Below are 26,946 nucleotides of genomic sequence, written 5' to 3'. Positions count from 1 at the left end.
TCAGAGGGTTGCCCATTTGTACATTACCCCCGTCCTGGAAGCCTTCGATGCGCGGTTGCAGGTAGTTCCGAGTCTCCGGAGTGCCTGCTCCTGGGGGTTGGAAGGTCTGAGAGCTACGCTCCGCACTTCCAAAATGGCCGCCGCTGCTTGCTGCCGCCCCGAGGGACGTAGCCTGGGCCTTCATTACGCGCCGTTTCTTGGCGCTGGCAGCTGGCTCGTCTGCGGCCGCGTCAGGAAGGGCGCGAACAAGCCGCAAAGGCAGGTCGGCTCCTTCGACGTGAGTCGGCGCTGCTAGAAGCGCGGCGCGCGACTCTCCCTCCTCGTCCGATAGGAAACCGTCCCTACTACAGGCCATTCTAAAACGACCCAGAACAAGTTTCCTCGGTAGTCTTTGATCAGCAAAGGCAGAAGGAAAAGGAGGGATAAGTAGATATGGAAAGGAAAGGATATGGAATGGAAATTGAGAAGAAGAAACAGAGAAAAAAGGCTGAGCCTAGCCTTGTGCTGCTGCTCCCTGTAGAGGCAGGAACAAAACTGGGGGCGGGGTTATTCCGAAGGCGCCAACAGGAAGTTGAAAAAAGTGTTCCTGCCTCCCTGAAGGAATAGTAGGAATAACCCACAGAGATGTCCGACAACCTCTGAGGGAGAACAATCACTTCTCCAAGCAAAGCTAGGCGGCGGCTTGGAGAATTAATTTAAAGTCAAGCTGCTTTTGTTTTACCTCTCTCCCCTCCATCTATTTTCCTTCCTTGCAGCTCTCAAACATCTGACGTTTATTCTATATGGCTCTTATGTTAAGCAAGTTTGGCCACCTGTGAACCCACCCCTCTACCTATAATGCAGAAGATGATACTGCCCTACACTCGGAGTCTCAGAGCTGTCAGTCTCCTTTACCTCCCCCCCTCCCACAACAGACACCCTGTGAGGTGGGTGGGGCTGAGAGAGCTCTTGCAGCAGCTGCCCTTTCAAGGACAACTCCTACCAGAGCTATGGCTGACCCGAGGACATTCCAGCAGCTGCAAGTGGAGGAGAGCTATGGCTGACCCAAGGCCATTTCAGCAGCTGCAAGTGGAGAAGTGGGTTGGGTAATGGTTGAAGATGTCTTGTTTCACTGTATCTGGAAAATCTGCATGCACCCGAAAGCTTATACCCAGAATCAAACTCTGTTGGTCTTAAAGGTGCCACTGAACTCAAACTTTGCTCTGCTGCTTCAAACCAACACGGCTGCCCACCTGAATCTCTATCCCTAAGAGCTGTAAGAGCCTAAGAGAGTCACAAGACCATAAAAACAGAAGTAAGGTAAATATAATCCAACACAAGAAAGTACCTGTTCAAATTCTGCACTGATTTGCTCCTCCCCATTTTCATTTAACAAAGGATCTGAAAGACCCACTGGGTGTTGCTTCAATGCCATTTTGTCCCCTGATACAGGCTGGCCTGGGCTGGAAATGCTGCTGTCTTCCTGACCACCGTTGTTGGAGCACACGCTTGACCCATCGTACTCTGCACCCACAAGGCCACGTTCTTCCACAGGGGCTTTTTGACAGTCCTCATCTTGGCTGCCCGTTACGCTCTTCTCATCAGGCGTTTCCAGCAAAGAGGGAGAGACATGGCTTTCAGTTTGGGAGTCAGCCAGGGCCACTCCCAGGGGGCAGCAGTGGTTATCCGAGATGATGACGTGGTCTTCTTTGTCCGTCATGGTAATCAGCAGTTGGCTGCAATGATTGCATCTCTCGGGGATGGGCTTCATGTCTTGGTTGGGGAGGCACTGGACAAGAGCCAGGCTGTGGGAGGCCCCGCAAGCGATCTGAAGCACGACCCGCCCGGCCAGGTGCTCGACCTTCTGCGGCTTGGTCACCGGGAAAGCGGTGGTCATGAGTCCCAACTGGCAGCCACTGCCCCAAGCCCATATCTCCCTGCTTAGGGAGAGTGCCAGGGTATGCTCTTCCCCACATGCCAGCTGTAAGATCTTGATTGGCAACAAAGGGCTGGTTTCAGAGTCGGAAATACTGACGGGGTTCGGTTCGGGGATGGCAGCCTGACTGGCCACCGCGCACTGGCCGGAGGAATTCCCCCCCCACATGTACACCGCACCATTTTCAGTCACTGCTCCGTTGTGGAAGCTGCCGGCGGCCACGCTGACGATGCGTTGCCCGCTCAAAGCCTTTTCCAAGATGGGACAGTCGATACGGGTGTCTTCTAGCCCAGCTTTCCAGGGAAGTTTGCCAAAGCTGTAAACCTCACCACCTGAAAGGAGGGAAAAAAACACCACAATGAAATTTCATAAGAGCCAGTTTGGTGCAGTGGTTAAGTGTGTGGACTCTTATCTGGGAGAACCAGTTTGATTCCCCGCTCCTCCACTTGCACCTGCTGGAATGGCCTTGGGTCAGCCATAGCTCTCGCAGAGATGTCCTTGAAAAGGGAAGCTTCTGGGAGAGCACTCTCAGCCCCACCTACCTCACAGGGTGTTTATTATGGTGGAGGGAGGTAAAGGAGATTGTGAGCTGCTCTGAGATTCAGAGTGGAGGGCAGGATATAAATCCAAATCCTCTTCATCAAATGAACATGATCATTTCCGACCCCCTCCTTGCTAATATGAAAATGCAACACCAAAGTACAATTATTATATGACTAAGTGACTAAATACAGTAATTATCACAACTTAACAGGCAAATGTACAGTGAACTCATTTGCCCAAAAGCACGGCCCTATGCTTCAAGTCCGTTGGGGCTTCAACCTACAAGATTTTGGGGGGTTTCATCAGTGAGCTTTGACTCTCAAAAGCTTGTACCCCCAAAATCTGGTTGGTCTCTAAGGTGTTACTGGACTCGAAACTATCTGTTCTACTGCATATCAACCTAGCTAGCTTCTGGTCTTACGGATGTTTCACTAGCAGAAGCAGATCTTCCTTTTACCTAACAGTCTTGTGGAAATCCCATCCCTTCCAAATGGGCACTGCCAGAGGTTGAGAGACCCTCACAGACCGAAAGCAACACAGAGAGGAAGGAAATATGGTAAACCGCCTGTTCTTCCTGTCTGCAAAACATATGTAGTTTACAACTGCAGTAAAGAGTTTCTCAGACAAAATCCCACGCAAAACTACAGCAAAACTTTGAAGAGTTCAGACCCTATGCTGCGCATTTCGTTAAAGGGATACACAGCACCATTCTTTTATCAAGTCCGTTTTCTTAAACTCTAGAAAAACTGAAACGTTGGCTGTTGATCCAAGTCCAGGGCCTATTTACATTTCTTAAGCCTCTGTTCACCGGTTTCATTTTGTGCTCCAAGACTGACTAATGGGGCTCTGTTGTGGGAAGCCGTCATATGGGAACCCGTAGAGAAACCTTCTTAGCAGCTCCTCTTAACCTTTGCAACCCCCTACCCAGAAGCCCTTGCCTCCTGTCAGCTTGTTTATCTGCGGGCTTTAATTCTCCTGATTGTACCCATTAGGAGCTGCCTTGGACATTTGTCATGGAAAGGCAGCAGAAAAATGGCTAGAAGAACCAATGCAGAAGAACCACTCTTGGCACTGTGAAGGTGTAAAGTGCTGTCAGGTCGCACCTGACTTATGGTGGTGGTGTTCAGAAGTGGTTTGCCAGTGCCTTCCTCTGCATAGCAACCATGGAATTCCTCGGTGGTGTCCTACCCAGAAGTATTTGTGAAGGATCTCTTCTGTTAGCACTTTTCACCCACATGCAAAACCCCTCAAATAACACTAATTATGATTTAAGGATAGTAATTATTCCATACCATCTGACAGAAGGACACCATGGTTCGTTCCAAGTGCTGCCTGCACTACTGTCTTTCCACTCCAACCAGGGAGGCTTTCTGGGGTCGGACAACAACTGCCAGCCTGCCAAGTATAGACCAGGCCCCTCTCTTTCGTTCCTTCTTGCTCAGATGAGCTATTGGGGAAGCAAAAATAAATGTACATAGCTAAAGTCTTCCACACATGCATATCAGTTGCACTGCTTGTTTTCTCTCTCTCTTTCTCTCTCTCACACACACACTCATTCTTAACACTTCACTGCTCATTATCCATAGCGAATGTCAAGTAATCAATCACAAAATGCCAGCTGTGGGACCATCCAAGGCTTTGTCTGCATGATCCCCACCAATGGTCAATGCACATCTGGGAAGCATCCAATATGCTTGGGCTGCCCCTTGCCTGGCTCTTTCCCACTTCAGAGGGAGCTGGGAAAAAGCCGCCTTCTTCTTTCTTCGCAGGGTCTGTGTGAGCAGGGATGGGGCGCCCGCCCCCACGGCAAGGTGGCGCCCCAAGTGGCCGCCTACCTTGTCAACTCCCATGCGGTGGCCCTGTAAAGACCAATACCAGCACCTTGAATTGAGCCCAGAAGTCACTGTATATGGAACAAGACTGGAGTGATATGGTCCCAGTGGCTATTGGAAAAGGCTGCTGCCTAGCTGATGCAGGGGTGGAAACTAGTGAAAGAGTCAAAATTACTTTTACTGAGCAATTTTTTTTTAAAAACACGAAACCTGGTCAAATCCTGACAAAAAACCTGATGAGTTACTGAACAATTTAATTTCAGCCTATCAATAAACTGAAGTAAAACTGGGACTTCGTTAAATAAATTATTATCTGGCCTCCACAATCTCCATAGCCAGCTATCGCTCACTTTTTATTTAATTTTTAAAATAAAAATAGGGCAATGTTTTCATTATTGTACAAAATTTAAGGCAGAAACGATTCTTTAAAAAAAAATTGCATACTGCAGATAATAAAATAGCAAAACATTAAAAATCATACATAAAATAATCATTATAAAACATAATTACCATACGGTAAGACTTGTATTTGCTTTTACTTTATCTTTTTTTGCTGAAAAATAAGTTATTAACTAACTCTTGAATTTTGCAACAGTTTTTTTGCAAAGTTTTCTGCAGGGTAGTATTTCCCCCAGAATGCAGTAACGACTCCCCCCACACACATACAAATTGCATTCACACAAAAAAAGAAATACTGACTTTGCTGACCAACTTTTTAAAAAACTGACAAATTAATGATCAAGATGGAAAAAACTGACTTTTATTGATCTTACTGACCATTTCCCACTCCCGTGATGGTTGGTTTCTGCTGCTGTTTCCTATTTTATCCACTACTACGCCACTGCTTGAATCTACAAGTGCCATATGTTAACTGATATTTACAAGCTCATTATTAGCTTCAAAACAATGCAAAAACTTAAACAAACCCAACATCATACAGGCTTACCTTTTCTCCTTCGAGTCCATTAGTCAGTGCAAATACTCCATCACAAAATCATTCCTCCGAGAATGGAATGGGATAGTTTGAATCACCATTAAGTCGGAAGCAAAACACAAACCGAGCGGCTGAATCTTCTGTGGTGCAGAATCACTGTAAAATACAAGGAAACAAAAGTCATCCCAGATACCTAACTGAACAAACATCCATACAACCATGGAATGTGCAAAAACATCCAAACTATTTTCTAACAAACCAGCACACAAAAGCTCAGCAGTAAGACTTCCTCTGCCCACAGGTCCTATGGTAGGCCTCTATACTGCTAGAACAAAAGCCATTTGAAACAGAACGTGCCTACTACAATGCTTTGGGATTTTTCTAGATGGTGCCACTCCTACTATTCACTGCTAAAAGGGCTGCGGATAAAGTTGCTAAAACACCCAGAAGAGAGTTCATTCAATGTTTTCTTCACAGAGGAGAGAAAAAACATTGTTTTGATACTTAATTTTTAGATTTATACCCCGTCCCATCCTGCAAGCGGGCTCAGGGCGGCTTACAATATTAAAAAATTTACAGCAAGATTAAATAAACTACATCCAAGCTAAACAATATCATAATTACAAAATTATCTAATTAGATCAAAACTATGATCCACATCATTGGCAAAAAGTCATAAAGCTGCATATAGGCTGGTAGTATTCAGCATAACTTGAGCGCCTAGGTAGTAAGGTGCTGGGGGAGGTGATGACTTCAGGGGACACCTGCTGGCTCAATTAAAAGCCTGGCGGAAGAGCTCTGTCTTACAGGCCCCGCGAAACTTGGATAAGTCCCACAGGGCTCGGATTTCCAGTGGGAGCTCATTCCACCAGGTAGGGGCCCAGACCGAAAAGGCCCTGGCCCTCATTGAAGCCAGTTGGGCGTCCTTAGCACCAGGGATCATGAGAAGATGTTGTGCAGCTGACCTCAAGGGGGGAGGGGTTTGTATGGGGAGAGGCGGTCCCGGAGATATACTTCTGCTATAAAAACAACAGATAGGGCTGGACCTTATAATTTCCATAAATAGGAGTCTACTTGCAAAGTAGAAAATATGAACTATAGATGTGTAAAAAAAAAAAAGAGAGCAAGATCCCAGTAGCACCTTAAAGACTAACAAAATTTGTGGCGGTGTTACGAGCTTTCACGAATCACTGCTCACTTCTTTAGATCTGAAGGAGTGAGCAGTGACTCACGAAAGCTCTTCCTCTGCCACAAATTTTGTTAGTCTTGAAGGTGGCTCCTGGACTCTTCGCTCTTTTCTACTGCTACAGACAGGCTAACACAGTTATCCATCTCGATCTACAGAGAAGAAAAGACAGAGTCACAATTAGGGAGGGGTTCTGTCTCAGTGGCAGAACATCTCCTTGGCATGCTGAAGGTCCCAGTTTCAATCCCTGGCATCTCCAGTTTAAAGCATGAGGCAGGAGACCTCTGCCAGACACCCTGGGGAGTCACTGCCAGTCTGAGTTCACAATACTGACCTTGATGGGCCACCAGTCTGTTTCAGTATAAGGTAGTTTCACATGTCCTCATCACAACACAAGCAGGAGAACTATCCAAGGGCCACTGCTGGACAGCCACAGACACTACAGGAGACAACGTGGCATGCCAACAATGCATGCGTGCAAGTTTCCTTACTCATATAAGGATGCTAAGGGCAACCACAGAATGAAAAGTGACTCTTGTACTGCAATGCTCTGTGGACTTTCCGTTAATTACCATTCATTTAATCTTCTACTAAGAGCCCCGTGGCGCAAAGTGTTAAAGCTGCAGTACTGCAGTCCTAAGCTCTGCTCACGACCTGAGTTCAATCCCCGGTGGAAGCTGGGTTTTCAGGTAGCTGGCTCAAGGTTGACTCAGCCTTCTGTCCCTTCGAGGTTGGTAAAATGAGTACCCAGCTTGCTGGGGGGAAAGTGTAGATGACTAGGGAAGGCAATGGCAAACCACCCCATAAAAAGTTTGCTGTGAAAATGTTATGAAAGCAACGTCACCCCAGAATCAGAAATGACTGGTGCTTGCACAGGGGACCTTTCCTTTCCTAATCTTCTACTGTCCAAAGATCACAGGCGTTCTAGATACCTCAACAACATTATCCAGAGTTATTCTATTCCTGATGATCTCCTAGGGGCCCAAAACGACAATTCTCAACTTAGGGACTGGATATATTTTTCAGATGCATTGCTTGATTGTGCTCTAATTGTAAAATCTAAAGTAGCCCCCTGGTTTTGACCAATCAAATCTGATCATCTGAGATCCCCATACTTGGTTAATAGCTCCAGATTTAACATCAGAACATCCCATTGCAATCGCACACTCTCTTGATGTAGCCAATCCTCCGAGCTTACAAAAAAGAGCCTTGTAAGCTCTTGGAGGATTGGCTACATCAGGAGGGTGTGCCCTAATATGCAAAGGAGCTCGTGTTAGGATTCCACCCCTGGGAATAACCCATAAAGATGCTCTCCGCCTCTGAGGGAGAACAGTATTCCATTCACAATCGTCAGTCTGGAGATACCAATTCATAACAGTGTTACTCAATAATTATGAAACATGCTAAATGAAAACATTGGGCATATATAATTCAATATTTTTAGATATTTAAAAGACTGAATTGTCATTGGAGATCTGGGAAGGGGGGGAAGAGAATGAAGATACAATACAACTGCGAGGCGACAAAACTTACCTACCCACCCAAAAAAATGAAAGGAAAGGGATGTCATGGACAGATAATTGCACAGGGAGGGCTACATGAAACCTTGCTGCCCATTTTGTCCCAGCATTAAAATGTTACTATAATATAATTTAAAAATCTGCATCATAATGCAATCAACATTATGCTTAAAAATAAATTAGGTAATAAGGTGGCTTCTGAAATGATTTTTTTTTACTACTTTTGGAAAAAAATGAATTGATGCAGCCAGGATACATCCAATGGTTACAACAAAATGTTCAGGCAAATTACAGAAAAAGAAGGCCCTGGGTGTTTTCCAAAATGCAATAACCATATCTGTGTAGCACCGTTCTGACATTAAAGATAGGCACCTTCAGCAATTTCCCATACACTTGGATTTTTAAAACGACAAGCAATGAAATGTAACACAAAGGATATTTCCTTCAGCATCAGCAGCACACAAACAAAGAATTAGAACAATTTGTGCAATTTTCATAGGGCACTTGAGGACATAATAAATTTTGCAGGGATTGAGGGGGCATTACACCCATTGCCAACTAAATCCAGTCAGCCTTTGCAACGGAGAGGACAGTAAATTGTCTCAGGAAATTCCTAACCCCATTCACCAGTACAAAATAAAAGCTGTGCCAAGAGTTGGCTGATTGATCTTTTGATGGTCTTTTGAACATCAAGGCTTCAGAAGTAAATAAACGAGAAGACAAAAAGTGGCACAGCACTTAAAGCAGGTGTGGTACTTGTATAGCAACATTTTTTCCTTAAAAAGATAGAGGCTAATGATATAAGCCTAGCTGAGGTGGGAAAGGTCAAAAAACACTATGGGATATATGACTCTTATCAGAAGGCCAATCAGAAACCAGATTTCAAATCCCAAGTCCATGTTTTTTATTTTGAAGAGCAGACTGCGCAATTATAACACCTGGGTTTAATACCCTCCAATGGCCTTTTGAGACACTGTGGTCATATTGCAAGGACTTGGTTTAGAAGGATTCTATCACCCCAGCCACATGCATATAATGTGTTTATTTAAAGACTCCAACAGGGAAAAAGTCCCCAAGGCAAGTCTACAAAATATTCAGTAACAGACATTCGTGAAAACCATTTCAAAACATCGCAACGCAAACAATTTTCAGCAGCACCAACAGCCTATTTTCCCCTATGGCAACGTTAATCCAACTCAAAGGCCCTTTAGACCCATCTGGAAGAGCTTTGGGGAAACAGTTCCTGTGGGATGGGGGTGAGGCAGGATACACAAGCAGAAAGGGAAACACAAAAACAAAAAATCCCTCCCTTGGATTCCTACCATCATGGAGAAACTAGCTTGTTTTTTCAATGCTTACAACAGTAGTTTTTCCAATAACGCCAGCAATTCTCTGCCATAGAAATTATTTGCTCCAGCACTGCTGAAAAGACAATGTGTGTACCATTTATTTATTTCATTAGATTTGTATCCCGCCCTCCCCTTACGGACTCAGCTGCTAAATCAACACTCTGTAGTTCGTGAGTCAGACGTGGCCCTTTGCCATGACACCTGTGGCTGTTGTCAGCACCATTCCCAACATGACACCTGCCCCATGTTTCAGGTAAGCAAGCAAGATGCTCAGGGCTGGCCCTAGACAAGGCTAACTTCTGGTGCCCTCCCCCCCACGATAACATCACTGAGTCCCGTCCCCCCCCCCCATAACATCACAGAAGGCTGGCACCCTAGGCAATCACCTAGTTTGCCTAGCGGCAGGGCCGGCCCTGAAAACACTTACCTGGCAGGCCTTGTGGTTGGCAGGTAGTTTCCGCCTTGAAACAGGTACTGTCAGACTAAAGGGTAAGCTGCGAACTTCCCTGATGCGCAGGACTGATACTACAGCTGGAAGTAAATGTAGCTCTTTTAAGTTGATGGACACTGTGATGTCCCCCTGAATCACAGAGCAAAGCACCACCATGCTATATGGCAGGGATGTCGAACTCATTTGTTATGAGGGCCGGATCTGACATAAATGAGACCTTGTTGGGCTGGGCTATGTTGGGCCAGGCCATGTGTTTACCTATTTAAGATTATGTAGCAGAGATATAAATCTAATAAAGAACACAGACAAACACAAATATATATTTAAAAAAAAATTAAACATGCTTAAAACGTTAGCACTTGTTGGTCTTAAAGATGCTTTCTTTGTATCTCTCCCATGGGAGATATGCAGAAGGAAGCAAGATGACAGCCAGTTGCTCGGGAGCCTGATAGGAGGCCTCCGGGGGTCTGATTCGGCCCCCAAACTGCATGTTTGACACCCCTGCTATATGGCATCCATGGTGTCACGGTCTAAAGACCCGGTCCCTGTTCAGTTACGCCATTTCAGATTCTGAATTTTGTACTACTTTCTCTTCGAATGCATTCTCTCTTTGGAAACTATATCTAGTATTTATCATCTGGAAGAGTTATATATAAAATATGTAACCAAGTTGATACAATGGATATGCAGACCAATTGGGCAATCCCCTTGAATACTAATATCTAGGTTTTCAATCCAGTCAGTCAGCTGAGGAGAATTCAAAGAGCTCCATCTATACCTAGTAGTCAGCCATGTAAATTATATATTGCACAGGTGGCCAATGGTAGCTCTCCAGATGTTTTTTGCCTACAACTCCCATCAGCTCCAGCCATCGGCCGTGCTGGCTGGGGCTGATGGGAGTTGTAGGCAAAAAACATATAGAGAGCTACCATTGGCCACCCCTGATATTATATTGGCAATGGGGTATCCCCTTGGCAGTAAGTCTGGCCTCACCTCATTTTATTAAGCGGGGGCAGAGAGATATCATCCATTCTTGTTACTCTCAGTAAAATAGCAAACAGTCCTAATGGAAAAATAAGTTCCAATTTGGAAAGGCCCTCAGGCACTGCTGGTAAAGGACCTGACCACACCTGTTGATACTTTGGCAGAATTCGTCCTTGCTGGGGAAGCCTACACCACACTGCCAAATATGTTTGACCTATGTACAGTTGCCAACAGGCCTGGAGAAAAATGTCCCATCCTTTTAATAAAAGCTTAGCATGTGAAAATGGGGCAGCTGAAGCTCTTCATCACAAAGGGATAATTAACATTGTCCAGGAAATAACATCTCATTAGCCCTCTATTAAAGGGGGAGAACATTTTTTTTTCTTCAGGCAGCTAGCAATCCTAGTCTGATGAGGGGTGGGGTGGGGAGACAAAAGCGACAAGTAATATGCAATTACTACTTTGCTTTCACCTACAGCTACGGCAGAGCCATAACTGGCACTGTCAGTGCTCACAAACAAGCATGCTGCTCAAAGCATGCATATCTATCTATATCTGACAAACAAGACTACCTTTGGAAACATACACCTGCTTCATAAATCAAGCTCATATCTGCAGTCAGTTGAAGCCTCGTCTCCAGCTTGACATACAACTGTTAGGGGACAGTGAAAAGAAACCAAGCAACATTTTCACGGCGCATGTGCATTCTCCTCCAACAAGAGGAATCAAATGACAAAATCCTTGCAGGGTAGGCATTTTTGTGACAGGTTAAAGGAAAATAAAGGAAGGTGGGAGAGCCTGACCATTGGGACTTGACACACACACACACACAACATCGTAAGAATGTTGGATCAGGCCAGTGGCCCATCCAACCCAACACAACAGCCAAAAAACCCTGGTGTCATCAGGAGGTCCACTAGTGGGGTCAGGACACTAGAAGCCCCCCCCCCCACTGTTGCCCCCACAAACACCAAGAATACAGAGTATCGCTTGCCTCAGACAGAGTTCCATCTATGTCCCGGAGTGCCTTAAAGACTAACAAAATGTGTGGCAAGCTATGACCTTTCAAGAGTCGCATGCTGACTTCTTTAGATTACTGGAAAATGAAGAAGTGAGCAGCAGCGACTCACAAAAGCTCCTAAAAAGGTAAAGGTAATCCCCTGTGTAAACACCAGTCATTTCCGACTCTGGGGTGATGTTGCTTTCACAATGTTTTCACGGCAGACTTTTTACGGGGTGGTGGGCCATTGCCTTCCCCAGTCATCTACACTTTCCTCCCAGCAAGCTGGATACTCATTTTACCCTGCTACAAATTTTGTTATTCTTTCAGGCGCTCCTGGACTCTCTTGCTCTTTTCTTACTAATACAGGCGGACTGACAGATTTTGATAATGTCGCTGAGGCAATGTTCCCTCTAAACTGAAGAGTCTTGTGAGCAAAAATTCTACTTTGTGAGCTACTGGCATTCAAGTTGTGAGCTACTGCATAAATTAGTGTGCTCTGGGGTCATCCTTCCTGAGCTAAGACAAAAATGTGTGAGCTGGAAGCTAAAAATTGGTGAGCTAGCTCATGCTAACTCAGCTTAGAGGGAACACTGTTTGTGAGCTATTGGCATTCAAGCTGTGAGTGACTGCATCAATGAGTGTGCTCTAGGGCCATCCTTCCTGAGCTAAGACAAAAATGTGTGAGCTGGAGGCTAAAAATCTGTGAGCTAAATCAGCTTAGAAACACTGGTAGTAGGGCTGGCTGAGGAGACAGAGAGAGCAGCCCTCAGAGTGCCAGCCAATATGCTGACAGCAGCGATGACGACATGCAGGTGAGGCTGTTCCATGGACGAGCCGCCCCCCCTCCCCGAGAGAAGCACGTGACTGAAGTTTCACTCTCCAGTTGGGGCTCCCTACTCGCTCCCCAACACCGCGCGGGAGGGGGGGGGACAGCGGAGGAGGCGATTGGCAGTTGGGACCGTTGGAAACCCAGAGCTCGTCCCGCTCTTCTGCGCTCCCCCCTCCTCTTTTCCCAGCCCTTCCCCCAGTCTCACCTGCAGCCCCGCGCGCCCTCGCTTTAACCGCCAAGCTCCTCCGCCGGCTTCTAAGGACGCTCAAATCAGCTGATTCACATAAGGAGGAAGGAAAAAGAGGCGGGCCCTATTGGTCTATGTGGGAGGGGCTACCCCGTCAGCCTCTGGCGGTGAAGAGGCCAGGGGAAAAAACATAGGGGGGAGGGGGAATAGGGAGAGTTGAGCGAGAAGACGGGTCCTCGAGTGGGACAAACTTATGGAAAGAGCGTTGAGGAAAAGCCCAATTTCTGTCAGTGCGGCGTGGCGGGAAAACGGTCGCTTCTCAGTTCGCGACGCGACTGGCTGGTTGTTGTCAGGCAGGGTGGCGGTTAGCTGTCAAGAACCCTGCCTGCCTTGGCGGGCCTGGTTTTGGGCCTCTGCCAGAGCTCGAGTGAGCTGAGACGGCTCCCAAGCGGTTGAAGCTAAGGAAACGGATGTCACTTTGAGGATGATTTAAAAGGGCTGCAGGAAAAACAAGAAGAACCTTTAGACCAGGGCTGGCCAAACTTGCTTAACATAAGAGCCAAATAGAATAAATGTCAAATGTTTGAGAGCCGCAAGACATGAGCATGGAAGGACACAAGTTATTGAGGAAGACTCAACATTATCAAGATCTGTAAGGGAAGATCTTGCCTCACTAACCTGCTACACAAAGCAGGAGTCAAGTGCACCTTTAAGGCCAACCGGTTTTTATTTAGAACGTAAGCTTTCGTGTACTCTTAAGCACACTTCATGAAGTGTGCTTAAGAGCACACGAAAGCTTACGTTCTAAATAAAAATTGGTTGGTCTTAAAGGTGAAACTTGACTCCTGCTTTGTTCAACTGCTTCAGACCAACACGGCTGCCTGCTTGGATCCAACCTGTTACAGGTCTTTGAGGGGGGTGAACAAACGTGGACAAAGGAGACCCAATAAATGTTGTTTACCTTGACTTCCAGAAAGCTTTTGATAAAGTTCCTCATCAAAGGCTCCTAAGAGTCATGGAGTAAAAGGACAGGTCCTCTTGTGGATCAAAAACTGGCTCAAGAATAGGAAACAGAGAGTGAGTATAAATGGGCAGTCTTCACAGTGGAGGATGGTAAGCAGTGGGGTGCCGCAAGGCTCAGTACTGGGTCCCATGCTCTTTAACTTGTTCATTAATGATTTGGAGTTCGGAGTAAGCAGTGAAGTGGCCAAGTTTGCAGATGACACTAAATTGTTCAGGGTGGTGAGAACCAGAGAGGATTGTGAGGCACTCCAAAGGGATCTGTTGAGGCTGGGTGAGTGGGCGTCAACGTGGCAGATGAAGTTTAATGTGGCCAAGTGCAAAGTAATGCACATTGGGGCCAAGAATCCCAGCTACAAATACAAGTTGATGGGGTGAGAACTGGCAGAGTGATCAAGAGAGAGACCTTGGGGTTGTGGTAGATAACTCACTGAAAATGTCAAGACAATGTGCGATTGCAATAAAAAAGGCCAACGCCATGCTGGGAATTATTAGGAAGGGAACTGAAAACAAATCAGCCAGTATCATAATGCCCCTGTATAAATCGATGGTGCGGTCTCATTTGGAATACTGTGTACAATTCTGGTCACCGCACCTCAAAAAGGATATTATAGCATTGGAAAAAGTCCAGAAAAGGGCTACTAGAATGATTAAAGGTTTGGAACACTTTCCCTATGAAGAAAGGTTAAAACTCTTCAGGCTCTTTAGCTTGGAGAAACGTCGACTGCGGGGTGACATAATAGAGGTTTACAAGATTATGCATGGGATGGAGAAAGTAGAGAAAGCAGTACTTCTCTTCCTTTCTCACAATACAAAAACTCGTGGGCATTCAATGAAATTGCTGAGCAGTCGGGTTAAAATGGATAAAAGGAAGTACTTCTTCACCCAAAGGGTGATTAACATGTGGAATTCACTGCCACAGGAGGTGGCGGCGGCTACAAGCATAGACAGTTTCAAGAGGGGGTTGGATAAAAATATGGAGCAGAGGTCCATCAGTGGCTATTAGCCACAGTATATTATTGGAACTGTCCAGGGCAGTTATGCTCTGTATTCTTGGTGCTTGGGTGGGAGGCAAAGTGGAAGGGCTTCTAGCCCTACTTGTGAACCTCCTGATGGCACTTGGGTTTTTTTTTTTTTTTTTTTTGGTCACTGTGTGACACAGAGTATTGGACTGGATGGGCCATTGGCCTGATCCAACATGGCTTCTCTTATGTAGGAAGGAAGGAAAATAGATGGAGGAGGGGGAGAGGTGGAAAGAAAGCAACTTTAACTTTCAATGCATTCTCCCAGCTGCTGGCTGGAGCAGTGATTTAAAAAGAAAAATGCCTTCCTCCAGCTGGTCAGTGGGGGCTTCAAGAGCCGCACAATATATGTGAAAGAGCCACATGTGTCTCCCAAGCCACAGTTTGGCCACCCCTGCTTTAGATGGATCCATGACAGGAGGCGTTTGGGAGGATGGAAGAAAGCCGAAAGGCATACAGTACAGAGGGTTGAGGAACACATCTTTGAGATGCCAAACTCCAGGTGGAACTTGGGGATCTCCTGGAATTACAGCTCATCTCCAGATTGCACAGATCAGCTCTCCTGAGAAAATGAATGCTTTGGAGGGTCAGCACCATGGCATTGTACCTCACTGAGGCCCCTGTCCTCCCCAGGCTGCACCCCCAAGTCTCCAGGTGTTTCCTAACCAGAAACTGGCAACCAATACTCCCTCTAAGCTGTGGAGTCTTGTGAGCAAAAATTCTGCTTTGTGAGCTATTTCATTAAAGTTGGGAACTTCTGAATACATTAGTTTGCTTTAGGGCCATTTTTCCTGAGTTGACAAAAATGTGTGAGCCAGAGGCAAAAAAGATGAGCAAGCTCACACTAACTCAATTCAGAGGGAACGCTGCTGGCAACACCCGCCCCCTGCTGGTTGTCAGAAAGAACCAGCTGGCAATGCTATCTCTGCTAGAGAATAAAAAAAGAGTACCTATCAGTCCTGCCCAGAAAAAGTGTTTTCCTTTCACCTGAAAAGGTGAGCTTTCTTCAGCTCACGAAAGCTTACGCCCTGGACAATTTTGTTGGTCTTTAACGTGCTACTGGACACAGATTTACGCATGGCTACTCACCAGATACTTCCTTTTTACCTGTACCTCATAGTTGGACTTCAGAAAGGAATGTTGCTGTTACGGTGACTAAAATGGCTGTAGAAAAACAAGAAGCACCTCCAGACCATTTCATGACAGGAGCCATTTTGGTAGATGGAAGATAGCTGCAAAGTATTGTGCCGCTATAGTTCACAGAGGTCAAGCACCACATCTTGTATTCATCTCTGCTGGGGAATAAAAAAAGAGTACCTATCAATCCTAGTCTGAAGAAGGAGCTTCCTTTCACCTGAAGAAGTGAGCTTTGGCTCACGAAAGCTTATGCCCTGTACAATTTTGTTGGTGTTTAAGGTGCTGCTGGATTCAGATTGATGCAAGGCTACTCACTCAATGCTTTCCATTTACCTGTGGCTTGAGGTTGGACTTCAGTACAAAACTTAAGCCACTTTCAAAGCAATGTGATTTTCACGCCTGCCAAATGAGCAACCACCCCACAACAGAATTTTGTGATGCAGCATGATGTAGACGAATCTCAGCATTTAACACCCCCACCTCCCCCGTTGCAGTCTCCATAGCTGCCCAGAGAAAGTCATAGCAGTTTTAAACTGGCTTAAGGTTGTGATGCAGAAAACCTGGTAGGTCTTCAGTCGGTGCTCATCTTTTCCTGTCAGCAAACAGTGAAGCCCTACACGGAATTGTACCCTTCTAGGTTCATTGACTTCAATTAATCAGTAAATCTGTTTAGGATTGTGGGCAATATTTTTATGGTATCATTGCTGTCATCTAGGATTGTTCATTATTGCTCCTTGTTATTTTGTGAAGCGAGAAATCATGGAAGGTGATAATCTGAGCAGGGTTTGTTGCATCTCCCTGCACTTCGACACGCTAGGATCAAAAGTATTTCATGTGTTCATATTCCATGTACATCATGTGCAAGGGAAAACATTATAGCACAACAAAAGGCAAAATATCAGTTTGTGCTAGGGTTGCCAGCCTCCAGATGGGGGCTGAAGGTCTCCAGGAATTACAGCTGATCTCCAGGTCACATAAATCGCTTATTTATATATTTTGTATTTATTTAAAAAAATTGTTCCACTTCTGCTGGAGAAGATGGTGGACTAAATGGCATTATACCCAACTGAGGTCTCTCCCCTTCTGAAACCCCACTCTCCCAAGCTCCACCCTCAAATTTCCAGGTAACTTGAAGCTGGCAACCCTAAAAAAGAAACACACTCAAATTTTATTTTGCATGGGTATAAAATGAAATATGAAAAATGAAAACTTAATTTTGAGCTCTGTGTCAACATGATGAATTATATAAACCAATGTACATAAGTTTGCTGACACCATCACAACAGCACAATCTCTCTCTCTCTCTCTCTCTCCCTATCACAGATGGACTCACACTCTATCTGTGTCTGAAGAAATGAGCAGTGACTCACAAAAGCTCATGCCCTACCACAAATTTTGTTACTCTTTAAAGTCCTTCTGGACTCTTGATTTACATTAGCACACCCAGGGCTTTTTTGCTATAAAAAGCCCAGCAGGAACTTATTTGCATATTAAGCCCTGCCCTCTGACATCATCGTTGTTTTGCACAGGGCTTTTTTGCCAGAAAAGGCCCAGCAGGAACTCATTTGCATATTAGGCCACACCCCTGACACCAAGCCAGTTAAAACTGTGTTCCTGTGCATTCCTGCTCAAAAAAAGCCCTGAGCGCACCTAAAAAGCTGGTGTAAGCTAGTAATGAAGGACAGAGTGACTCGAGAGGAAATGGAAGGTAGGAATAAGAAAGATGACAGAAGAAGACGTATGAATATGAATGTGGGCCAAGGATTATGGAAGGTCAGGAAACAAGGTAGCAAGCAGATGATGGGGGGGGGGATCTGTGGTTTCTTTGGCATCATGTGACTGAGTTGGGGATTGCTGATCCTTGAGAACTCATGAGGACCTTAATAAATGCCTTATAAGAAGCTTTCTGTATTTGGGTAAGTTTGAAACTGGGAATGTGGAGAAAAAAAGTCATGGGACTTGGGACAGAGACCTCATCCAAGTCATATGCACATTCATGCATTTCTAGTTTCTCTGGCAAACTGAGGAAACAGTCATAACAGGGAGGGAAAAGATCTGGCAGTAGGATTGCAGGACAATATGGGAGAAGTTCTCTGTAGAAATGCCTTCAGTCCTTGGTGCAGACTTTGCTGCAAAGAGACTGAAGATTCATCACTGCAAGGCACGATTCGGCCTAACGGAGCAGAGTCTTTTGGGAAGGTAGGTAATATACTCTACCCAGACGCTGAAATCTTGTGTTCTTTTGGGATAACATCCAAATTCTCCATAGAAGATAACAGAGATTTCCAGATTAGAGTCTCAGTAGCAATATTAGTTTCCCCAAATTAGAAATATTTGTGAAAGTAAGGTATCGCTGGAATTTTCTACTCTCAACCAACTTAGTTCCATTGAAGTTTTCCCACAAGTCCTTTCAGAAGGCGTTCATACAGCAAAGCCGTTATATTTTTAGACCAGTTCACTCCTAAGGTTGCTGACGTGTTATCCATGCATTTGTTTCTTAAGGATTAATTGTTATATGCTCTGGCACTGAAGACTGACTAGGTTAAAAGCTAGTCCCCTGTGCAAGCACCAGTCATTTCTGACTCTGGTGTGACATCGCATCATGACGTTTTCACAGCAGCCTTTTTAATGGGTGGTTTGCCATTGCCTTCCTCAGTCATCTACACTTCCCCCCCCCCCCACCCCAGCAAGCTGGGTACTCATTTTACTGACCTCGGAAGGATGAGTCAATCTTGAGCTGGCTACCTGAACGCAGCTTCCGCTGAGATCAAACTCAGGTTGTGAGCAGAGAGCTTGGACTGCAATACTGCAGCTTTTACCACTCTGTACCTTGGGGCTCCTTTGAATTGATTTAAGTATTGATAACAGGAGGGCTTTTTTTGAGCAGGAATGCACAGGAACACAGTTCTGGCTGGCTTGGTGTCAGGGGGTGTGGTCTAATGAGTTCGTGCTGAAACAATGGTAATGTCAAGGAGTGTGGCCTAACATGCAAATGAGTTCCTGCTGGGCTTTCTCTACCAAAAAAGCCCTGGATAACAGCATTTAATAAATAAGAGACTTATAGAAGAAAGAATTACCAGTATCATCATGGCTAGAACATTCTTGAATAAATGAAATGTCTTGCATTGCTTCTGGAAGGTACTTGGTGTTAGTGGGCCTCTGAAGGAAGGGGCTTTCATACACTAACAGACAATTTTTAATCAAATCTTTGGCCTTTCTGTGTTATTTTTGTCAGATGAGTGGGCAGAATGATATACTTCTGAAATTCACAAACCAATGCAGTATTGTTTTGGACTCCATATTAGCAGGGACAGGGTTCCTATCCATGTGAACAGGATCCTCGGAAGTGTGAGGCCTATCATCTGCATATATGATCCTTGCCATTCCTGGCTCTTGAATCTCCCATGTGCAGGGCTGCCAACTCTGGGTTGAGAAATTCCTAAAGATTTGGGAGTGGAGCTTGAAGGGAGGGGGACCTTAGCAGGGAAAATGGTATAGAGTCTGCCCTCCAGAGCATTCATTGTAACTACAGGTCTCCAGGCTCCACCTGGAGGTTGGCCACCCTAGGGAAGAACTGGTTTGAGAGGCAGTTAATGCTTCCTTGAGATAGTATGTTGTCACCCCCACCTTGAAACAGGCTGTGGTGCATCCACTTCTAAAGAAGTCCACCCTAAACCCAAGATGTCTCAATAATTATCAACCAGTCTCAAATGTTCTCTTCTTGAGCAAGGTGATTTGACAACTTCAAGGCACCATTTTGCAGTACTTCCAGTCCTGCCTTGGGTTTTAGCCAATATGCGGGTGACATGGCCAACGTTCCCTCTAAGCTGAGAAGTCTTGTGAGCAAAAATTCCACTTTGTGAGCTACTGGCATTAAAATTGTGAGCTACTGCATAAATTAGTATGTTCTGGGGCTACCTTCCTGAGCTGACAAAAACCGTGAGCTAGCTCACACTAACTCAGCTTAAAGGGAACACTGGAAATGTCTATCTTGCAGTTCCGGCTGATTCCAGGGAAGCTGCAGAAACCCCGAATGGACATCTGGAAACAGTTAATAAACTGAAGTCTGAATTTGAAGATGAGGTTATGACAATAGATATAATTGCCCTAAATTTGGATCCTTTTCTCCCCGCCAGTTAACAGAGCCACACAGAACATCATTGCCTAAGAATTCTTCAGATCCACAATGGTTCCATACGCTCCAGATTAAAAAAGGCAGAAGCATAAAGCAACGCCGTTTCAGCACCCCCTCCCAGGATCAGGATTTTGCTGAGAGATTCCAGTGGGTAAGTGACTGTGTCCCAGTCTTTAATGTCATTTCTGGATCTGAATGCATATCTAAGCCAATCCCAAAGGCTTGGAGCAGTTGGCAGTGGACTAAAATTAGATTATATGCAGGGCTTTTGTTGTCGAAAAAGCCCAGCAGGAACTGATTTACATATTAGGCCACACCTCCTGATATCACTATTTCACACGGCTTTTGTGCAGGAAAAGCTCAGCAGAAACGTATTTGCATATTAGGCCACACCCCCTGACACCAAGCCAGCCGGAACTGCCCCCCCTGTGCGTTCCTGCTCAAAGAAAGCCCTGATTATATGAATCACAGCATTTCATAGCCAACCGTGCTGAAATAGCAATATGGTATTGTGGAGAAACAGCCAAAATGCTGCATAGAAAATTATCAAGTGTATAAATGCAAATAACAATATGACATTCAGTACTGAGAAACTGTGAGGTTATATGGTAAACACGATTTTAGTTCTATGAAGGAACTCCAAAGGATCTTTGAAGTGGGAGAATGAATGCTAGGAAGCAAATCAGATATAAACTCAGTGTTCTTAACTATCTTCTGCTTTATTGAAATACACAGAACAATTTTCAAAGACTGTGTGTCATTCATAAATGTCAGCTTCAAAGCTAACAAAGCAGTCTCACAGTTAATATATCATCATTATGAATACAGCGCTTCAATGCTAAGTCTGCATTATACAAAGTGATCAGGGTCTTTTGAGGAGAGGCATTGGATGCTATGCTGCAGATTTGGTGCCTCTACCTCGAAAAACACCCCCCTCCCCTGAGCCCCAGATACCCGCAAATCAATTCTCCATTACTATGGTATAATGGAGTGCCCAGCAGACATTTCCCTCCCCCCACCCCCGCTTTCTGATGACCCTGAAGTGGGGGGAGGGCCTCCAAATCAGGGGGTCCCCTGCCCCCAATTGGCAACCCTAGCACAGTCCCTCTCATTATCATTGCCGTACCAGTTTGACATCCAGTCAGGAGAGAAACACCTGTTTACTGGAGTAGATTATTAATATCTTCTAGAGTAGTTTATAAAGTTCTGGCCAAACTGGACATCACCCAGTTACTGAGTCATCCCTAAATGTTTTCAGTTCTTGGCAAATTCCTCTTCTTACATAACTCAACGTCTGCTTTCAATCAACGGGTATCCTGCTTAGATTGCAGTATCTCAAGACTTGTTTACCAGTTGCAGGGGAGGAAGATCCTGCTACCCAGTCGTTAATAACTGATGAAGATCTGGCTGAGTTTGTTCCTCCTCTGTCACAGGTACTTAAGACCTAGGTGCGGCCAGGAACGTGAACCAAAGTGTTCTTGGCCCAAGAGTCATAGTTCCAAGCTGCCAAGAAGAACTGTTTGCAGACCAAGAGAAGAGAGCCTGCTGTGCTTCTAGAAGGACATTGTCCCCCCTTCCAAAATCTTGTTGAGCCAGTTTGGTGTAGTAGTTAAGAGCTGTGGACTCTAATCTGGAGAACTGGGTTGGATCCCCCACTCCTCCACATGCAGCTGCTGGGTGACCTTGGGTCAGTCACAAGTTCTTTCAGAGCTGTTCTCTGAAAGAGAAGCCAGTTCGGTGTAGTGGTTAAGTGTGAGGACTCTTATCTGGGAGAACCGGGTTTGATTCCCCACTCCTCCACTTGCAGCTGCTGGAATGGCCTTGGGTCAGCCATAGCTCTCACAGGAGTTGTTCTTGAAAGGGCAGCTGCTGTGAGAGCCCTCTCAGCTCCACCCACCTCACAGGGTATCTGTTGTGGCGGAGGAAGATAAAGGAGATTGTGAGCTGCTCTAAGACTCTGAGATTCGGAGTGGAGGGCAGGATATAAATCCAATATCATCATCATCATCATCTTCTTCTTCTTCTTCTTCAGGATGTCTGTTGTGGGGAGAGGAAGGGAAATAATAAGCTGCTCTGAGACTCTGAGTGAAGGGCGGGGTATAAATTCAATATCTTCCTCTTCCTTCTTCCAGAATAACCACAGGAAAACAGTAACCATTGCATATACAGAGCCACGAAAGCCTAGGCCCCTCATGATTGGTGGAAGCAAAGATCTATCAGCACAATTCTCTCCTGCTGCTACTTGATGGTTTTTTGACTTGATGATTAAGTTCCCTGCCATTCATTAGCTTCTAACTCTCCTGTTGTCCCTCTGACCTGTGGAACTCTGAACCAGTCCACAAGGCACAGTAATAACCGATAAACAAACATGAACTAAGTGGATGAATATTGTTGATTTCCCCATCAGTGTTTGCTGTAAGAAAATAAAAAACAAGTGGGACTTTTAAATAGTGTATTAATAAACAAATGCACATTCCTACTCTCAGGGCCGGCCCTACCACTTGGCAAACTAGGCGACTGCCTAGGGTGCCAGCCTTCTGGGACCAGTGAATCGGGCACCCCCCCATGTGACTTGGTGACATTATCAGTGGGGGGGGGGCACTAGAATTTAGTCTTGCCTAGGGTGCCAGACAGTCTAGGGCCTGCCCTGCCTACTCTTCATTCAGAATGAAAAGAAAATTTTTAATTTTCTGTATAAATCTATGATGCGGCCTCATTTGGAGTACTGTGTACAATTCTGGTCACTGCACCTCAAAAAGGATATTATAGCATTGGAAAAAGTCCAGAAAAGGGCAACTAGAATGATTAAAGGTTTGGAACACTTTCCCTATGAAGAAAGGTTAAAACGCTTGGGGCTCTTTAGCTTGAAGAAACGTCGACTGCGGGGTGACATGATAGAGGTTTACAAGATTATGCATGGGATGGAGAAAGTAGAGAAAGAAGTACTTTTCTCCCTTTCTCACAATGCAAGATCTCGTGGGCATTCAATGAAATTGCTGAGCAGTCGGGTTAGAACGGATAAAAGGAAGTCTTTCTTCACCCAAAGGGTGATTAACATGTGGAATTCACTGCCACAGGAGATGGTGGCGGCTACAAGCATAGACAGCTTCAAGAGGGGATTGGATAAGCATATGGAGCAGAGGTCCATCAGTGGCTATTAGCCACAGCATATTGTTGGAACTCTCTGTCTGGGGCAGTGATGCTCTGTATTCTTGGTGCTTGGGGGTGGGGTGCAAAGTGGAAGGGCTTCTAGCCCTACTTGTGAACCTCCTGATGGCACTTGGGGTTTTTTTTGGCCACTGTGTGACACAGGGTGCTGGACTGGATGGGCCATTGGCCTGATCCAAGATGGCTTCTCTTATGTTCTTAATTTCAAGTCTACAGAAAAGAATTTGTCACATTTGGATTCCTGCCTTTCAAGGCAGTGTTCAAAAAACTTTCTAACCTCAAAAACCATTTTCTAAAAAACCATTTTTTTCTGTAAGGCGTGTCCCCTTGAGCAAGCAAAGGGCTCTCCTCAGATTAGGTATGGATTTTACTTCTAGGAGGGACATCAAACATGCTTTCTGGGATGTTCCTACCTCTGTAAAAGCCTGCTATGGCGGCTCATCTAGCTGGCTGACCTTTAATAATGGCATGTGTTAAATACTGGGTTTGTTGCATGAGGAGGCTCGTTACATAGTGATCAAGCTCTTTATTAGTGATACAGCATCTTTACAAACAACTGGCAAGCACTCAGAGCATGTGGCAATATATAGAGTTGGGTCTGGGGAAACCCAGCCCGCAGGAAGCAGGAAACATCCCGTGATTGTACCCTTTTTGGATCCTTCATTAGAATATGCATCCTCATTGGCAGATCCTAAGATCCTCTGATACTGCCTCCCGATTGACCAGTTTGAATTATGCAGCCAATCGGGATGTAGGCCTTTGGGTCTTCTCAGTCTACTGTGTTGCGCCTCAAGCTCAGGACACAACAACCAACGTGTCCAGGCATGCCTTCACCTACATAACAGCATGTCTCTAGTGAAAACACAAACAAGACTGTGACACATGTTGTTGTCCTTGAAAACCAAATACAGGAATAGCCACTTAGCTCCGAGCTTCAGTGTTGCCCACCTGTGAAATAATAGCATGAATGTAGGGCTGCCAGCTCCAGGTTGGGAAATGCCTGAAGATTTTGGGGGTGGAGCTTGAGGAGGACAGGGTTTGGGGAGGGGAGAGCATCAAAGAGCAGGGATGGCCAACGGTAGCTCTCCAGATGTTTCTTGCCTACAACTCCCAATGGCCAACGGCTGGGGCTGATGGGAGTTGTAGGCAAAAAACATCTGGAGAGCTACCGTTGGCCACCCCTGCCATAGAGAATAATGCCACATACAGTCTGCCTTCCAATGTGGCCGTTTTCTCCAGGTGAACTGATTCTTGTCGCCTGGAGATCAGTTGTAATACCAGGAAAACTCCAGCCATCACCTGGAGGTTGACAGCCCTAATTGTCTGCTTGTGACCAGTTCTTTGAGTAGCATTTTCAGGACTGGATGTTGGAATCTCAGATATGAATGTGTATTCATACAGGCAGATACTTCCAGTCAGGGCTTTTTTGGTAGAAAAAGCCCACCAGGAACTCGTTTGTATATTAGGCCACACCTCCTGATGTCACCATTGATGCACACAGGGCTTTTTTTGCTGAAAAAGCCCAGCAGGGACTCATTTCCATATTAGGCCACACCCCCTGACATCAAGCCAGCCGGAACTGCGTTCCTGTGCGTCCCTGCTCACAAAAAGCCCTGCTTCCAGTGACTGCAGCAGATAATTGTGAATAACATCCCACTCCTCCACACCCTGCCTAGAGGCTGGCATTCCTACTTCAGTCACAAAAACTAATTCCAGTTATTGATCTCAGCCCTGGAACATGTGAAGTGTATGTAAATAGGAGAGTTCCTCCAAGCGTGGATTTTCCCCTTAGTGATAAATAAAGCCAATTTGGAAGATCAGATACAAGGAAGAAAGCATGTGTCCCTTTTGCCTTTTATTTGATAAACAAATAAATGAATGGCTAAATATCTTTCAATCTGGTGTGTGTTATCTGCCTCTTCGCTTTTCTAGATGAAGTGTTTCATATAACTTCAAAAGTTACTGCTGTATAAACTGAAAAAATGATTCAATAACAAATTCCTATTTCTTTATTTTGTGTTCCTCTCAACACATGTAAGCAAAGAAGGGCCCTCCCATTTGGAAATGCTGCATCCTACCTGAATCTTGAGAAGCTGAATGAAGGTTCTCACTCTACAGTATACAAGGGGATCAGCAGGTGAAACTTTTGTACAGGAAATAATTTAGAAGATATTGGATTTATATCCTGCCCTATACTCTGAATCTCAGAGCGGTCACAATCTCCTTTACCTCCCCCCCCCTCCCCCCAAACAAACACCCTGTGAGGTAGGTGAGACTGAGAGAGCTCTTAGAACAGCTGCCCTTTCAAGGACAACTCCTACGAGAGCTATGGCTGACCCGAGGCCATTCCAGCAGCTGCAAGTGGAGGAGTGGGGAATCAAACCTGGTTCTCCCAGATAATAGTCCATGCACTTAACCACTATACCAAATTGTACTGGTTGAGCCCATGGTGGTTATTCAGTGCATCACACAGTGATTGCCACAATTAATTGAAGGCTGATTCACAGACTATACAGGAGAGCAGGTGTGATGTAGTGGTTAGAGCATCCAACTAATATCTGGGAGACCAGGTTTGAACCCCCATTCTGCCATGGAAGCTCAGTGGGTGACCTTGGACCAGTCATGATCTCCCAGCCTAACCTACCTGACAGGGAAGGTGAGGATAAAAAGGGCAAGGGGATGATGTGAGCCTGCTTTAGGTCCGCATTGGGGAGAAAGGCAGGGCATGAATGAAACAAATAAATTAAGTATTTGTGGTAGCCATGTAGGGTTGCCAATCCCCAGGTGGGGGCAGGGGACCCCCGGTTTGGAGGCCTCTCCCTGCCGCAGGGTCATCAGAAAGCGGGCGGGGGGGGAAGGAAATGTCTTCTGGCCACTCCATTATTCCCTATGGAGATCGATTCCCATAGGGTATAATGGAGAATTGATCCACAAGTATCTGGGGCTCCAGAGGGGCTGTTTTTTTTTTTTTTAGATAGAGCCACCAAAATTTCAGCATAGCATTAAGAGCCTCTCCTCAAAACACTTCCCAAGTTTCAAAACGATTGGACCAGGGGGTCCAATTCTATGCACTCCCAAAGAAGATGCCCCTACCCTTCATTATTTCCTATGGAAGGAAGGCATTTAAAAGGAGCACAATCCCTTTAAATGTGATGGTCAGAACTCCTTTTGGAGTTCAGTCCTGCTTCGCACACCCTTGCTCCTGGTTCCACCCCCAAAAGTCTCCTGGCTCCAGCTCCGAAGTCCCCAGATATTTCTTGACTTGTCAACCCTATCTAGCCTTGGCAACTTTGGATCTCACATGCATCTCATTGTCCTCTGTCCCATTAGGATTTATGGCCAGTTGGTAGCTTTGAAAGTCATCCGACTGAAGACTGAGGAAGGAATGCCTTTTACAACTATAAGAGAAGGTAAGAAATGGAAAACGGATCCAGGGCAGAGGTGGCCAAACTGCAGCTGGGGAGCTACATGTGGCTCTTTCACACTCTCAAAGCCCCCATCAGACAGCTTGAGAAGGCATTTGTCTATTTAAATGGAGAATGGCTTGGAGTGGCTTGGAGAATGCATTTAAAGTTAAAGTTGCTTTCCTTCCATGCCCCCTCCCCTCATCTATTTGCCTTCCTTCCTTCCTTCCTTCCTTCCTTCCTTCCTTCCTTCCTTCCTTCCTTCCTTCCTTCCTTCCTTCCTTCCTTCCTTCCTTCCTTCCTTCCTTCCTTCCCTCCTTCCCTCCT

The 26,946-nt window shown here is 45.5% G+C and overlaps 2 protein-coding genes across 2 annotated transcripts in view; one reads left to right on the top strand and one right to left on the bottom strand.

The window, feature by feature from the left end:
* ALS2 (alsin Rho guanine nucleotide exchange factor ALS2) overlaps positions 1-12,865 on the bottom strand; it is a 99,411-nt gene extending 86,546 nt beyond the window's left edge. The window contains exons 1-4 of the mRNA XM_060257038.1: positions 12,752-12,865; positions 5,237-5,380; positions 3,751-3,905; positions 1,328-2,247 (exon numbers count right to left, since the gene is read on the bottom strand). Of these exons, the coding sequence (XP_060113021.1) occupies positions 1,328-2,247; positions 3,751-3,905; positions 5,237-5,256 (1,095 nt within the window). The 5' untranslated portion in view covers positions 5,257-5,380; positions 12,752-12,865. The remainder of the gene's footprint in view (positions 1-1,327; positions 2,248-3,750; positions 3,906-5,236; positions 5,381-12,751) is intronic.
* Positions 12,524-26,946, top strand: part of CDK15 (cyclin dependent kinase 15) — an 83,246-nt gene continuing 68,823 nt past the window's right edge. The window contains exons 1-4 of the mRNA XM_060257037.1: positions 12,524-12,529; positions 20,049-20,198; positions 25,255-25,352; positions 26,546-26,625. Of these exons, the coding sequence (XP_060113020.1) occupies positions 12,524-12,529; positions 20,049-20,198; positions 25,255-25,352; positions 26,546-26,625 (334 nt within the window). The remainder of the gene's footprint in view (positions 12,530-20,048; positions 20,199-25,254; positions 25,353-26,545; positions 26,626-26,946) is intronic.

This window comes from Heteronotia binoei, chromosome 16, assembly GCF_032191835.1.
Source record: "Heteronotia binoei isolate CCM8104 ecotype False Entrance Well chromosome 16, APGP_CSIRO_Hbin_v1, whole genome shotgun sequence".
Lineage (NCBI taxonomy): Eukaryota > Metazoa > Chordata > Lepidosauria > Squamata > Gekkonidae > Heteronotia > Heteronotia binoei.
The sequence above is the reverse complement of the archived record's forward strand: the minus strand, read 5'-3'. Positions and strand labels throughout refer to the sequence as shown.